Source organism: Geotrypetes seraphini, chromosome 3 (genome assembly GCF_902459505.1).
Source record: "Geotrypetes seraphini chromosome 3, aGeoSer1.1, whole genome shotgun sequence".
In the NCBI taxonomy this organism is placed as follows: Eukaryota; Metazoa; Chordata; class Amphibia; order Gymnophiona; family Dermophiidae; genus Geotrypetes; species Geotrypetes seraphini.
In genome coordinates, this window is record NC_047086.1 from 384,406,987 (window position 1) to 384,423,537 (window position 16,551).

Genomic DNA, 16,551 nt, shown 5'->3' on the forward strand with positions numbered 1-16,551 from the left:
GCCGATAGAGTCAAGAATTCTGTTCAATTTTTCTTGAATTTGTTATAAATCAGTTTCGGGTTTGTTACAGGTTATCTTGTGTCTCATTTTTCTTTGAGTGTTTTTTTCAAACATCCTGGTGGGTTTATTTTATAGCCTCTTCACTCCCTTTTATAGCCTCTTCACTCCCTTTGCCTTCTCCTAACCACACTGGCACTATGGTGTAAACAAAATAAACAAATAAAAAAGACTTTTCCTCTCTCTCTCAAATCCTAGCTCACGTTTGCGATCTAACACCAGCTCTGGCAGGATACACATTTTAAATCTGACATATTGTAATCACAAAATGGAAAATAAAATTAGTTTTTCTACCTTTTGTTGTCTGGTCATTATTCAAATGTTGTTAGACCCAGGCTCTGATTGTCTTCTGATAACTTGCTTGCCAGGGTCTCCTTTCTTCTTTCTCCATTCTAACCATCTATCTACCATCTCTATCCTCCCCTTCCGTTTCTCTTCCCTCCCCCGAAGGTCTGGCATCTTTTTTTTTTCGTCTCCACAGATCCACCTTTTCTTAACTACCCTTTTATCCAGCATCTCTCCCTCCTTCCCCACCATCCCAGGGTCCACCATCTCTCCCTTTCTTTTCCCAACTACCCTCCTATCCAGTATCTCTATCCCCCCTCCACACCATCCCTTGTGTCCAACTTCTCTCCCTTTCTGTTCCTTCCCTCCCTAAATCCCATTGTCCATCCTCTCTCTATTTTTAGACCCATTATTTCCCCCCCCCCAAAGTCCAGCAAATGCACGAATCTTTGAACCCCCCTTCCTTCCCTCTGTGTACTTCTACACCCTGTCCCCCCCCTTGAAGGCCTGCTTGTCCCCCCCTGAAGGCCTATGACACCATCCCTGGCCAGTCCCCCCCCTTTGAAGACCTGTCCCTCCCCTTTGAAGACCTGTCCCCCCCTTTGAAGACCTGTCCCCCCCTTTTGAAGACCTGTCCCCCCCTTTGAAGTCCTGTCCCTCCCCTTGAAGGTCTGTCCCTCCCCTTGAAGGCCTGTCCCCCCCCTTGAAGGCCTGTTCCCCCTTGAAGTCCTGCCTGTCCCCCCCTTGAAGGTCTGCACCCCCCCTTAAAGGCCTGTCCTACCCCCTGAAGGACTGCCCCCCCCGGGAAGGCCTCCGTGTTCCCCCCCCCGGGAAGGCCTCCTTGTTCCCCCCCCCCCGGGAAGGCCTCCTTGTTTCTCCCGAGAAGGCCTCCATGTTCCCTCTGGGAACGCCTTCCCGCAGCGTTTACCTTATAGCTGCAGCCTGCAATGAAGATCATGGTTACAGCGTCTTTACTAAGTGCTTTCAGCTCTTTCCTCTGCCCGATCCTGCCTCTGACATCAGAGGAGGTGCGGGACCGCAGCAGAAGAAAGAGCTGAAAGCACTTAGTAAAGACGCTGTAACCGCGATCTTCATTGCAGGCTGCTGCTATAAGGTAAACGCTACGGGGAGGCCTTCCCGGGGGGAACAAGGAGGCCTTTCCGGGTGGGGGGGGACAGTCCTTCAGGGGGTACGATTCGATGCGATGTCCTTTGGGGAGGCCAGGGGGGAAGCTGACAGCAGCACTTCCCTCCTGCCCTCTAAAGCAGATGCGGCAGTGGCTGGCCAGCAAGAGCAGCGCTGCCGTTCCTGCTTTAGGGGGCGAGGGGGGAGGGTCTGAATCGGGAAGCTGATTTTTTTTAAAATTTAAATCGATTTGAATCGATTCACCCGAAGTGAATCGGTGAACCGATTCGAATCGTGAATTGGGCAGCACTTGCGCAAGTCTCCTGTGAGGTACCTCAGTTCAATGTTTTCCGCAGAGCCGAGAAGTTCTCTTCTTTTCAGTTCTGCAGCCTTCGTTGCCTTCTCATCATCACGGCTTTTTATTATTAAGTCGCTGTGCTCGCGTTTTCCTTAACGGATTCTTCTTTTAAAAACAAAAAACTTTTATTTCTGTTTTTTTTGTTTTCTTCAGGTCAGCGGCCTTTTGGCCTAAGCCTGGCCGCTCACCTCGTTCAATACGTCGGACTTTGTTTTTTCTATGTCCCGGCCGCTTACCGGGTTCAAAAAGTGTAGCCAGTGCAACAAGACCATTTCAATCACCGATCCTCATAGTCGGTGTATTGCTTGTTTGGATCCTGCATGTTTCCCCGACACTTTGTTTGCGCTGTGCTACACTTCAACCTTGAGCCCTTCGTTGACGCTGTGCCAAGCTTCTCCAACTCTTTGGCACTATGGACCAACCGCCTGAGAAGGTCTTGACCTCGGCTTCGGGGACGGCCTCGACCTCGACGCCAGCTTCTGCCTCCACCAAGGCCTTGACCTCGACAACTTCGGTCTCGAAGGCCTCAACGGCAGCTCCTCTGAAGTCTTCCTCGACTGGTAAGTCTCCTGACTCTCCTTCAGGTACTTCTAAGAAGCCTCCAGAGTCTCAGGCATCCCAGGCCATATCTACGGTCCTGCCAGCCTCTTCTAGACCTCCAGCTAAGCGTGCCTCCAAGCATTGGGAATACTCATTCTCGAGGTCGCCCTCCTTGGAGTGCACTGCTGCACCTTCGAGACCTGAATCCTTCGTCTCGGTGCCTATGTTTGAGGACATGTTAAAAGCCATCCTGACCACTAAGATTTCCTCTGTCATGGCTCAACTCCTTCCGTCCTCGACCCTGCTACCTGCGAGCCAGCCTGAGCAGCAGTCTAAGACTCCTATAGCAGCACCTCGAGGCAAGCCTCAGAAGTCTCGCCGGTTCTCATCCAGTGACTCTTCACCTACTCCTCGGACAGTCTCCTCCACCTCGACCGAAGCATCGCTCGAGGCATTCGAAGCATCTCGCTTCCAAGCTTCCTCAGGAGATGTCTTTACAGCAGAAACCCTCTCCTCTGGATAATGAGTCTTCCATGCCTCGTTTATCCAAGGCTACTGAGACTTCTTCCAAATCTAACCATAAGTCTCACAAAGCTACTACACCGGCTGTTTCTCCTCGCAGTCCATCGAGGTCGAAGACTCCTCCATCGAGACCGCCTCCGAGGGAGCCTTCCCCTCCTGCCTCGACCCAATCTGTTCCTCAAACCCCGGGGACTTCACCATCGAGGTTTTTGAAGTGCAAACACTCGCTAACTCCTCCTCACGCAGGTAGTGCAGCTTCCTCAATCACTGTGCGCCTGGACTCTGAACTTCCGCCTCAGTATTCCAGAGAGGCTTCTCCTTCCTATTCAGTAGGGAAGGCCGTACTATGGACAAGTTTGGCTGCAGATTGTACCAGAATTCCATGATGGCTAACAGAATTCTCAATTATAGCTACATTTTCACGGCTTATTTTAGTCATTTCCTCAAATTGATGCCTAAATTCTACCCGGCTCTGGAAGAACAAAGTCTTCCTGAGTTCAAACAAATCATCAGAACTCTGTCTGAACTTCGACTCTTCATGCTGCAAGCCACATACGATGCTTTTGAGCTCTCTTCTAGAGTTTCTGTCTTTGCAGTAGCCATGCGTCATCTCGCCTGGCTCCGCATTGTTGATATGGATCCCAATTTGCAGGACCATCTTGCGAACTTGCCCTGCCAGGGGAATGAGCTCTTTGATGATTCTATTGAAGCTGCTACAAAATGTCTCTCTGAACACGAGCGCTCTTTTGCTTCCTTAATTTGGCTGAAGCCCAAGACTCCTCCTGCTCGGCCATACAAGCAACTACCATGTCGTTATCCTCAAAAAACGACACCAGCTTTCTCCAAGCCTCCGCCTAGAAAACCTCCTCAGCAACAACGACAGCAGAAGGCTCAAACTCCTACTGCGACTAAACCTGCTCAGCCTTTTTGACATTCCCAGTCTGAGCATGCCAACCTCCCTGCATCAGAATTCTCTTCTGCCCATAGGAGGTCGTCTTCACCACTTTTATCACCAGTGGAAGATGATCACCTCAGATCTCTGGGTTTTCACCATCCTTCGGGCGGGATACTCACTTCACTTTCTTCAGGTGCCTCCAAATCGCCCTCCAATAGAGTGTCCTTCCCATTCGTCACACCTTCCCCTTCTTCAGGAAGCTCAGGCTCTTCGTTGCCTTCGAGCTTTCAAAAAGGTTCCTCTGAACCAACGGGACATGGGCTTTTAGTCCCGTTATTTTCTAATTCCAAAGAAGACAGGGAATTTGCGACTCATTCTGGACCTCAGAGCCCTCAACAAATTTCTAGTCAAAAAGAAGTTTCAGATGCTTTCTTTACCAACTCTGTATTCCCTGATGAATCAGGGAGATTGGCTATGCTCTCTGGATCTCAAAGAGGCTTACACTCATATCCCGATACATTCAGCCTCTCGCAAGTATTTAAGATTTTGGGTGAGGAATCTTCATCTACAATACAGAGTTTTTCCATTTGGACTCGCCTCATCCCCCAGAGTCTTCACGAAGTGTCTGGTGGTGGTGGCTGCAGCCCTCCGTACCCAGAGTCTTCAAGTTTTTCCATACCTGGACGACTGGCTCATCAAAGCCCCCTCTCAACAAGGGGTTATTGCAGCGACCCAACAGACTATTATGTTCATCCAAAGTCTGGGGTTTGAAGTCAACTTTCCAAAATCCCAATTGACCCCATCTCAGTCTTTCCAATTCATTGGGGCCACTCTAGACACTGTCCAGCTCAGATAATTTCTACCTCCACCACGTTGGGATACCCTCATTCGCCTTTGCCATCAAGTGTCTCATCTCACATCAATTTCAGCAAAACAAATGATGGTTCTGCTCAGTCACATTGCTTCTACAGTTCACGTGTCACCTTTTGCCAGACTTCACCTTCGCATACCTCAGTGGACCCTAGCATCTCAGTGGCAGCAAACTACCGACCCACTTCCTCAACAAATTACAGTAACTCCTTTGTTGAAACAATCTCTCCACTGGTGGATGCTCTCTTCCAATCTTTCCAGAGGTTTGCTGTTCCACAATCTCCCTCGTCAGAAGGTTCTCACAACAGACTCTTCAGCCTACGCATGGGGAGCCCATCTAGACGGTCTCCGTACCCAAGGTCATTGGTCTCCTGCGGACCGTCTTTGTCACATCAATCTGTTGGAACTTGGAGCGATTTTCAATGCCCTCTTCACCTTCTTTCAACACCTTCTTCTTGATAAGGTAGTCCTTGTTCGGACGGACAACCAAGTCGCTATGTACTATGTCAACAAACAGGGAGGGACGGAATCTCACTCCCTTTGTCAAGAAGCTCTGAAGCTGTGGGATTGGGCAGTCCATCACAACATCTTTCTCAGAGCTGTCTACATTCAAGGTCAGCATAACTGTCTGGCGGACAAGTTGAGTCATCTTCTGCAACCACATGAATGGACACTCAATTCTTTGCCTCTACGTCAAGTGTTTGCTCGATGGGAGATTCCTCAAATAAACCTCTTTGCCTCTCCCCTCAACAACAAGCTGCCTCAATTCTGTTCCCGATTATACTCTCCCCAGCGTCTGGAGGCAGATGCTTTTCTCCTGGATTGGACAGGTCAGTTTCTCTATGCCTTCCCTCTGATTCTCAAGACTCTTGTCAAACTCAAGACAGAACATGCCACCATGATTCTGATAGCTCCTCGGTGGCCTAGACAACCGTGGTACTCCCTTCTACTTCAACTCAGCACCAGGGAGCCTCTACTTCTACCGGTTTTTCTTTCTCTGCTTACTCAGAGTCAGGGTTCCTTGCTACATCCCAACCTGCAGTCTCTACACTTAATAGCTTGGTACCTTTCCACCTAATAGACTCTCTACACTCTCTACAATTTTCTCAGTCTGTACAGGATATTTTGGTAGCTTCCAGAAAACCGTCCACTAAGCAGTGTTACGACCAGAAATGGACTAGATTTTCTGCTTGGTGTTCCACTTGCCATATGTCTACCTCCATGGCGTCCGTTTTGGATTATTTACTTCACTTATTACAGTCTGGCCTCCAATCTGCATCTATCCGAGTCCATCTCAATGCGATAGCTGTTTTTCATCAGCCTCTTGATGGGAAACCCCTGTCTGCACACCCTTTGGTTTCCCACTTTATGAAAGGACTTTTTAATGTTCATCCACCGCTCAAACCCCCTCCCTTGGTCTGGGATCTCAATGTTGTCCTGGCTCAATTGATGAAACCTCCATTTGAACCAATTGATAAGGCTCATCTCAAGTACCTTACTTGGAAAGTAGTTTTCCTGATTGCCCTCACGTCTGCTCGAAGAGTCAGTGAGTTACAAGCTTTGGTTGCGGATCCACCTTTCACAGTTTTCCACCATGAGAAAGTGGTCCTCCGCACTCATCCTAAATTCTTACCCAAAGTTGTTTCAGAATTTCACATCAATCAATCTATTGTTCTTCCAGTATTTTTTCCAAAACCTCATTCTCACCCTGGAGAAGTGGTGCTCCATACTTTGGACTGTAAACGTGCCTTAGCTTTCTACTTGCAACGCCCTCAACCTCAAAGAACAGCCCTATAACTCTTCATCTCTTTCGATCCAAATAAGTTGGGACATCCTGTCTCGAAGCGAACCATATCCATCTGGATGGTTGCTTGCTCAGGCTGGTCTCCCTCTGCTGGGTCGAGTCACGGGCCACAGAGTTTGAGCAATGGCGGCATCTGTAGCTTTCCTCAGATCAACTCCTATTGAGGAAATCTGCAAGGCTGCCACTCGGTCCTTGGTTCATACATTCACCTCTCATTACAGTCTGGATACTTTCTCTAGAAGGGATGGCCATTTCGGCCAATCTGTTTTGCAAAATCTTTTTTCTTAACTTGCCAACTCTCCCTCCATCCCATTATGCTTAGCTTGGAGGTCACCCACTGTTGAGAATATGCTGCCTGCTTGTCCTGGGATAAAGCACAGTTACTTACTGTAACAGTTGTTATCCAGGGACAGCAGGCAGATATTCTCACAACCCACCCTCCTCCCCTGGTTGGCTTGTTAGCTAGGTATCTGAACTGAGGTACCTCACAGGAGAACCGCGCCCTAACTCGGACGGGAAGGCACTCGCGCATGCGCAGTGCAGCACTCGGAAGCTCTTACAAAGATCTTCAAGCAAGTCTGCTTTCGAGGCTGTCCGCTGCGGGGCTCTGTTGGTGACATCACCCACTGTTGAGAATATCTGCCTGCTGTCCCTGGATAACAACTGTTAGGAGCAGGTGTATTTAGTGTGTAAATCTTACTTCCCTCTTCCCCTTTTCACTGATGACCTCTCTTACCATATTGAACTTTCTTCTGATTGATGGAATTCTACTTCCTGCATTTAACTTTGTTGTACACTACTTTGATTTGCAGTGAAAAGCAATCTATTAAATACCCAATAAACAATAAATTGCAGCTCCACCCATATTCTGTGCATTTGTCTCTCACAAGTACAGCTCTCTTGAAATTCACTCTCAGTTGTGCCGTGTGTTCTTTTAGGCTTGACTTAATTTTATAAGTCATTTTCTTCATGTGAAAAAGGTTTATAAAATCACCCTCCAGAGTGCTCCTGTGCATATGGAATGGTGCAGAATTCACCCCTCTGTCTGTGGAATGCCTATCATTGCCACTTCATCTTTCCATGTCCTTTCTTAAGGTGGCAGGAACCTATCTTCTCCATTTTTATCTGCCTCCTCTGTTGATTGCTTTGATTCTAATAAATGGGGCAATCATTTAGTTAAAATGTAATGCCTTGAAGTATTTATTCAATACCTCTTTTGGTTTACTGTTTATAATAGTGATCAAGGATTTATTGACTGGATTTTCACATCAAAGAAAAATGGGGAGACCCAATGATCCACAGTGAAAACAATCCACCGATGAAAACAAAAAACTGTGGATACAGATGTTCTGGAGATAATTTATTATACACTGACATATAAAAACATGAAAATTCAATGAAAAAAGTACAATGATAAAAAATACAGTGATAAAAATCCAACCAGACCCTACATGGTCCATGTTTCGGCGAACACACCTTCCTCAGGGGTCCAATGGTTTGCAAACTCACATATAAAGAATTGGACTGAAAACAGTCTATTGTCTTTAAACATGTGAGCAAAGAACACCACAGACAAGCTGTAGTAGCAAAAAAATGCTATGGTAAAAAATCAGTACTTAGCTTTCAAAGACACTTTTCCCTGCACCAAAGTTTTCAAAAAAATAGAAACTTGAGACTTCAATGTTACTGGTCATAAGTTGTGCAGTCTTGTTCTGATGTTTAATCTCTCTAATTCTGATTATTTTGCAGCAACTTTCTATTATTTCTGACAAAGAAGGCACACAAAACATTCCAGGTGAATTGAAAAAAGTGAAAATCAAGCAGGAGAACAACTTAAAAAAGAAACCTATTAAAAAGCCAGCAACTCCAAGGCAAAGAAAACCGAAAGCTGTAAAAGTGAAAGAAGAAAGAAAAAGCCTGAACAATGACGAATTGCCTTCAACAAGTACCCAACAAAAAGATCTGAACATGAAGGAGGAACAGCTTGAGGATGATTTTACCTTTGGTGAGCCACCCCTAAAAAAGATGAAATCTATATCGTCTCCTCAAGGGAAGCCAGTAAAACATAATGTGAAAAGCAACTCAGTTCTTGGGGAATGTCAAATGAACTGGAACTTGGCACAGGTATGAATTATGCTTGTTATATTAGTATACATGAAATAAGCTTACATTTGTTAAAGCACAGCTAAGGGTGCTAGTCTGGTAGTTCCTTTTCAGCAGTAGATATATATATATATTTTTTAATCCTTTTGCTTTGGCAGTGGTTGTAAAATGTTTGTCTTCTCACAAAGGTTTGTCTTCTCAACAAAGTACATATTCAGCCTTAAAGCCAAGAAGACTAGCCTTAGTTCACCTTACAGTCCCTGTTCTTTAATTAAAGTAAAAAGAAGCCAAGAAGTGATAGGTCTGTGATAACCTTGTCTGAGGAAAGCAGGGTGACGTCCTCTAACAGGAAAAAGTTTACTTTAGGTTTTGGCATAGAAGTTTTACCGTAACTAGACTTGGTGTTCACTTGCCAGGAAAGAAATACTCCCAAATTGTACTCCTGCCCTCTAGAAAAATCCCTCAAATTGTTGGATGTGTTGGAGAGTTGGGAGTACAGTGAACTGAGTGCATTTTGGTGAATAAAGCCTGTAGGAATTTTGTATGAGTGTATGTAATAGTTTGTGTCCTTGGATCTAAAAGTTTGGAGTTTAAATTAGTGCATTTTGCACGTGATACTGTGTTAGAAGCTTCTTCTTATCTCGATTTTATAAAACAGTTAAAAACTCAATTATTTAACAGGCTGGGTTTTTAATGTATCTTATTCTCTTAACTTTTTTTTTATAATTCTTTATTTATTTTTCACCTTACAACAAATACATATATATTAAACATTTGTCAATTAAAACGTCATTGGAAATTCTAGCATTTATGATATTAATATATAATAATTTTATCCCATCCCACCCTCCCTTTCATTCTTACATTCAATCAAATGTTTCACATCAATAATCTTTCCTAATGATTTAATCATTTAATAAATTCAAATTCCCCTCTCCTATCCCTTCTACCTTAGATTGTATTTATAATGTAAAATGGCATCTACTTATTGCAATATTTTGTTAATAGCCCCCATATCTCATTAAATTTATTAAAATTCCCTTTTTATACAGCTATCGTTCTCTCCATTTTGTAAATATGACATATTAAATTCCACCAGAAATTATAATTAAGTCTATTCCAATTTTTCCAATTACAGTGGTACCTTAGTTTACGAGTGCACCGGTTTGCGAGTGTTTTGCAAGACGAGCAAAACATTCGCAAAATCGGCACCTCGGAAATCGAGCTTGCCTCAATTTGCGAGCGGCGCCCCCTGCGATCCGGCACCCCAGACCCACCCAAACACGCTTCTTACCCCCATCTGGCCACCAGCACCGGCATGTCTTGTGCGTTGGTGCCGGTGCCCGAAGATCTGTGTCCTCTTCTTTGCTGGGCCTTGAGCATCTGCGTATGCTCAAGGCCTGCGAGTTCACGCTCTCTCCAAGATTTTCCTGTTTAGACCCTTTTTTAAAAAAAATTCTTTATTCATTTTATGTTTAACATCAAGTGCACAGAAAGTAATGACAATATGACTAATAAATCACTTGAAATTCCACAAACATTTTCAATAAATAAAATTTATCCCCTCCCCTACATCATAATAATATTAAATACTACATATAATATAATAAATTCTTCCATACCTTCATAACAAATAATGAAATCCAAACCCTCCCCCCTCCATTTTTTCATTTATGTTAATCAGGGGAAAATGATATCTATTCATTACAATAATTTATTAATGGTCCCCACACATCCTTAAATTTATTAAAATATCCTTTTTGAACAGCAAATGTTCTTTCCAATTTTTATATGTGACACACTGATCTCCACCAAAAACTATAATTCAGTCTATTCCAATTTTTCCAATTATGCGTTTTTTTGTTGAATGGCAATTCCTGTCAGAATCATTAAAAGTTTGTTATTATTGGAGATATTTGGCTCTTGGCTCTCATAGACATGTCAAATAAAACTGTGTCATACGACAATGCCACATGATTCTCTAACAAACAATTTATTTGGCTCCAAATCGACTTCCAAAAAGCCATAATAAATGGACAATAAAACAATAGATGGTCTAAAGTCCCTGCATCAAGATGACAATGGCAACATCTATTAGACTTAGAGCAATCCAATTTTTGTAAACGAACAGGGGTCCAGAATGCTCTATGCCAGTGGTCTCAAACTCAAACCCTTTGCGGGGCCACATTTTGGATTTGTAAGTACTTGGAGGGCCGCAGAAAAAAATAGTTAATGTCTTATTAAAGAAATGACAATTTTGCATGAGGTTAAACTCTTTAGAGTTTATAAAACTTTCCTTTAACAGTTTTACCTTATGCAAAATTGTCATTTCTTTAATAAGACATTAACTATTTTTTCTGCGGCCCTCCAAGTACTCTATTTTTTCTGCAGCACTCACATTTAAAGTTTAATATCTTTTCTTTCTCAAAACTGGCACATTTCTATTACTAAATTGAAAATAAAATCATTTTCCTACCTTTGTTTGGTAATTTCATCAGTCTCTGGTTGCACTTTATTCTTCTGACTGTGCATCCAATACTTCTTCCCTTCTTTCAGCCTCCTGTATGCTTCCTCTTCTCCAGACCTCATTCCCTCCCCCAACTTTTTCTTTCTTTTTCTATGTCTGTCTTTCTCCGATTCCTTGTCCCATTTTTTGCTTTGTTTCTGGCTCCTTGTCCCCCCCTTCTTTCTTTTTTCCTTCTGGCTCCCTGCCCCCCCCTTCTTTCTTTCTTCCTTCCTGCCCTCCCCCATGCCACCGCCGCCGGGGAATAGGCTGCTGCTGCTGGCGCCATCGGGAACAGGCCGAGATCTCCACGGGGCCGACCAATTCTCGCTGCCCGACGTCAATTCTAACGTTGGAAAGGACGTTCCGGGCAGTCAGGCAGCGATTGGCTAGCCAGAACGTCCTCTCGACGTCAGAATTGAGGTCGGGCGGCGAGAGAGCAGGGAGATCAAAGAGCATGGTGCCGGCGGTGAGAAGGGAAGGGAAGCAGTTGGGCACCCCTGCTCTAGACGAGCAGTGAGCCGCACTCTATGAAGAACAGTGGAGGGTGACCAGTTGTGCGGACCGCCCCCCCCTTGGTACGCCACTGGAGCAGCAGCGTGTCTGGCCGGCTCATTCCATTCAAAGCCGCGGGTGGCGGCTCCTTGCAAGATCCACGCCTGCGTCTGAAGCCTCTCTGATGTTGTGATGTCAGAGAGGCTTCCGATGCAGGAGCGAATAGCGCAAGGAGCCGCCAACCCACGGCTTTGAACGGAACGAACCGGCCAGACCCGCTGCTGCTCCAAAAGGAAGGAATTATCCAGTCCAGACCGTGGGTCGCAAAAAAAACTTGGAGAGCCACATGTGGCCCACGGGCCGCGTGTTTGAGACCGCTGCTCTTTGCAAAAGTAAAAACCACGTTTTGCCTCATAGATGCTTCTTAACTTTTTACTTCATTTTAATATTGTTGTATTCTTCTTATATTGTATGTATTTCTTTTATATTGTATGCACTTAATTTGTCGAATCTCAAACGATTTGCATTGTTTGTACTATGCTTAACTGTTGTGAACCGCCTAGAACTCACGGGTATGGCGGTATATAAAAATAAATTATTATTATTATATTATTATTATATTTGTTTTCTTCTTTAGGTTTTGTCAGAGAGAACAAATGTCGAACTTTGGGTCTGTTCAAATCTGATTCAGCTCTTTCAAGATGAGAATACAATTCCATTTATTGCTCGATATCGTAAAGAACTCATCAATAATTTGGATGCTGATGCTTTGCGAGAAGTGCATCATGCTTTGGAGGAGCTACGGTAAGAAATTACATCAACCTCTTATTAACAGAATTTCTTTGTGTGATTATGTTGTGTGGTGACTGATCTTTTGTCGATTATACACATACTACTCCTGTTCTAAAAGTGCTTCATTGGCTTCCTGTGCAACAAATAATTATTTTCAAAATTCTTTTACTAGTATTAAAGGTTCGTAATAATTTGGTTTCCCCACTGATTGCTTCTGCTTTACAAATCTATCAACTTGCAAGGTCCTTAAGATCCTTTTGGTGCAAATTTGCTGGATGTCCCCTCTTTTATAGCTAGCTACCACCTGTTAATGTTTGCGTAAAATAAGTGGTCCTAGTCTGTGGAATAGATTGCCTCAGGGTTTGATATCTATTACATCTTTTGTGTCATTCAGGTAGGAGCTAAAAAGTTACTATTTTTGAAGCATATAATGAGCAAATTTCATTGTGCTGAAGGGAATATTGCCTGAATGGGTACATTTTTTGTTTGTAATGCATCGGATATGAGTAGAGTTGGGGGCAGATTCTGTTTAGGACGCCGGTCTCAGTAGCTGCCTAAGAAGCGGCTGAGAATCACACACTGGCATCCTATACAAAATCGTGTTTGTCTGTAAAAACAGATGCCTTACCCCCTGATTCTGTAACTGGCACCCATGTCACTGGCGCCGGTTTTAAAATCGCACTTTCCTGATTGAGGGATCCCTTGCCATCAGCTGATCGTGGCAAGGGAATCCCAGATTAGCAGAGCCGGCAGGCTTCCCTAATGCCACAGCTTTGGAGAGACCTGCCGGTTCTGCTGATAGGGGGGAAAATACCTCTGCCACAATCAGCTGAGCGGCTGCAGCAGGTGGTTACTACTAATTATTTCTATAGCACTACCAGACATACGCAGCGCTGTACAGAGTCACAAAGATGAAAACAGTCCCTGCTCAAAAGAGCTGACAAACTGAACAGACAAGACAGACAAACAGGATGTCATGGATACAGTTAAGGCCCAGATTGGCTTTGATGCTTAAGGCCCCTCCCATAGGATGGAATGGGCCCTTCCTGAGATGGATTGGCCCAATCCGGTGCATCCCAGCTTTTTGAGCTTCTTGATTATGAATCATCACCAAATGACTGTATGAAAGTGCCTTTATATAGGGTCATGAGAGATACCCTATTTAAGAACTGGTAGACCCTTCTTTCTGTCCAGGTATATTGACACAGTGTACATAATACAAATGTGTCCATGGTTTGGGAGAACACAACTTCAACAATAGAGTCTCTTTTCAAATCCCACCAGAAGACTCTCCTTCACCAAGAATTCTTAGTCCTTCTCCAGCTAAACTCAATAGAATATTTTCCTTTGCAGGAGAGGGACCAGGGTACTACTCAAAGTATTTATTGATACCAAAAAAGACCAGAGGCCTTCGACTTATTCTAGACCTCTGAGATCTAAACAAATTTCTACTCCTGCTAGTAAAAAGGAGATTGGTTTTGCTCTTTAGATCTCAAAAATCTACACTCACATATCCATCCTACTTGTTTCTGCATGGTCCCCAGCACTTCCAGTACAAGGTCTTGCCCTTCGAACTAGCCTCTGCTCCTCTTGTCTTCACGAAATGCCTAGTGGTAGTTGTGGCAGTCCTTGCTCATAGGGTTGTTTTTTTTTTTTAAAAAAAACAAACCATATGTTTATTGAAAGTGGATAAGCACAAACCAGCAAAATACAAACAAGAAAGCAATGCCAAAGCATGTGTTTCCCTAGCACTCTTGAACACAATGCAGCATAGGGTCAACAATCTCATTCACCTGTGTCAAACAATCTCCACCCTCAACAGCACTTCTGTGTGCCAGATGTTATGCCTTCTTAGTCACATGTCATTGACGGTTGACATGACCCCATTCACACTACTTCAGGATTCCACAATGGACCTTATAGACCCAATGGTCCCAAGACACAGGATCCTTATCTGCTCCAGTACAACTTATCCCAGATCTCTGACACTTTCTTCAATGTGGATGTGTGGCACAGTGGGTTCAAATCCCATGCTGCTCCTTGTGACCCTGGGCAAATCACTTAATCCCCAATTGACTCAGGTACATTAGATAGACAAATGGGGAAGAATTCGCAGGAGTCAGTATGGAAGCCGCTCAGTGCCGAGAAGCAGCGCCAAATCGTGCTGCTGCTTGTGCCGCTCAGATGAGAAAATTCAATTGCGCAGCCAGTTAGCAGCGGGGCAGGAGTTTGAAAAGCTTGCTCCTGCTCGCTGCACTTTCACCACAGATTGGCAGAGGTATGAAGATAGGGCAGGGAGGGGGAGGGCAGAGCCGGAGGGGACGGAACAGAGGGCAGAGCCTGGGAGGAAGAGTGTAGAGTCTGACAGGGGAAGGAAGGAAAGGTGCTGGGTGCAGAGCCTGAAAGGGGAGAGGAGGAAGGAAGTGTGCTGAGTGCAGTTCCTAACAAGGGAGGGATGGAGGGAAGGGGGCTGGGTTCAAAGCTTGGCAGGGAGGGGCTGGGTGCAGAGCCTGACAGGGCAGGATTCTTGAATATTAAGCCGCCCAACTTATTTTCGAGTCAACCATTTTTCCTCCTTTTGGGGGGAAAAAAGGGGCCTCGACTTATATTCAAGTATATACGGTATTTTTGCTCAGCAGTTGGCATAGATAATTTGCAGTCTTTAAAATCAGCCTGCTCTGAATTTAAGGAAAAGTGTTTTACTGTGGCCTGTATTACAATCTCACTATCGGGATGCAAAGTGATGCATGTGGGCAAGAGGAACCCGAGCTATAGCTACGTAATGCTGGGTTCTATGTTAGGAGACACTGCCCAGGAAAAGGATCTAGGTGTCATTGTTGAGGATACAGCTCAGCTCAGTGTTTGGCAGTGGCTAAGAAAGCAAATAGAATATTAGAATTATCAGGAAAGGAATGGAAAACAAAGATGAAAATGTTATAATGCCCTTGTATTGCTCCATGATATGGCTGCAACTTGAATACTGTGTGCAGTTCTGGTAGCCGTATCTCAAAAAAAATATAGTGGAACTAGAAAAGGTACAGAGAAGAGCGACAAAAATGATAAAAGGTTTGGGACGACTTCCCTATGAGGAAAGGCTAAAGCGTTGGGGCCCTTCAGCTTGGAGAAGAGACAGCTCAAGGGTGATATGATAGAGGTCTATAAAATACTGAGTGGAGTGTAAAAAGGGTAGATGTGAAGCGCTTGTTCACTCTTTCAAAAAATACAAGGACCAGGGGGCATGCGATGAAGCTACTAAGTAGTAGATTTATAACAAACCGGAGAAAATATTTCTTCACACAATGTGTAATTAAACTCTGGAATTCGTTGCTGGAGAATGTGGTGAAATCAGCTCAGCAGAGTTTAAAAAAAAGGCTTGGATAATTTCCTAAAAGAGAAGTCCATAGGCTATTATTGAGATGGCTTGGGAAAATCCACTGCTTATTCCTAGGATAAGCAGCATAAAATCTGTTTTACTACTGGGATCTAGCTAGGTACTTGGGACCTGGGTTGGCCACAGTTGGAAACGGGATACTGTGCTTGGTGGACCTTTGGTCTGTCCCAGTATGGCAATTTTTATGTTCTTACAATTCCATTCCAGACTCTTTGTCCCTAATTGCATGGTGCCTGATGCCTTTCTGCTTTACTGGGGGGCTCAAATTCCGCTACACATTTTCTCCAGTCTCTCTCATTGGGAAAACTCTACTCAAACTTCGCCAAGATCAGAGCACCATGATTCTCATAGAACCCCTTTGGCCATGCCAGGTTTGTTTTTTTACTCCTATGGCTCTCAACCAGGAAACTCTGGAAACTGCAACCATTTCCAACATTGCTCACTCAGAACGAAGTGTCCCTACTTTGATCCAACCCCCGCTTGTTAGCACTAGCAACATGGTTTCTTTCACTTAAAAGATAAATGCTTTCTTCCTCTCGGCTGTCGTATCTGCTAACATTGAAGCATCTAGGAAACCTTCCATTCAGCATTGTTATCGTTTCAAGTGGACCCGATTTTCTTCCTGGTGTGCTTTGCATTCTCTGGACCCCCATCTCATGTCCACCCATCCTCGACTAACCGAATTCTGGAATGCTTTACCACTTACATTAAGAAGTTTAGGTTCTTTTGCTTTATTCTGGAAAGTTCTGAAAACTTTTTTGTTTGCTAAACATTTTGGAAATTAACTATTTCAGTCTACTTTTTCTTGTCA

The 16,551-nt window shown here is 44.3% G+C and overlaps 1 protein-coding gene across 20 annotated transcripts in view; it reads left to right on the forward strand.

Annotated features, from left to right (window-relative positions):
- The window catches only part of SRBD1 (S1 RNA binding domain 1), a 307,187-nt gene that overhangs the window by 60,540 nt on the left and 230,096 nt on the right, over window positions 1-16,551 (forward strand). For all 20 annotated transcript variants that reach the window (XM_033935755.1, XM_033935737.1, XM_033935739.1 and 17 more), the window contains 2 exons: window positions 8,206-8,580; window positions 12,195-12,361. In XM_033935755.1, the coding sequence (XP_033791646.1) occupies window positions 8,206-8,580; window positions 12,195-12,361 (542 nt within the window). The remainder of the gene's footprint in view (window positions 1-8,205; window positions 8,581-12,194; window positions 12,362-16,551) is intronic.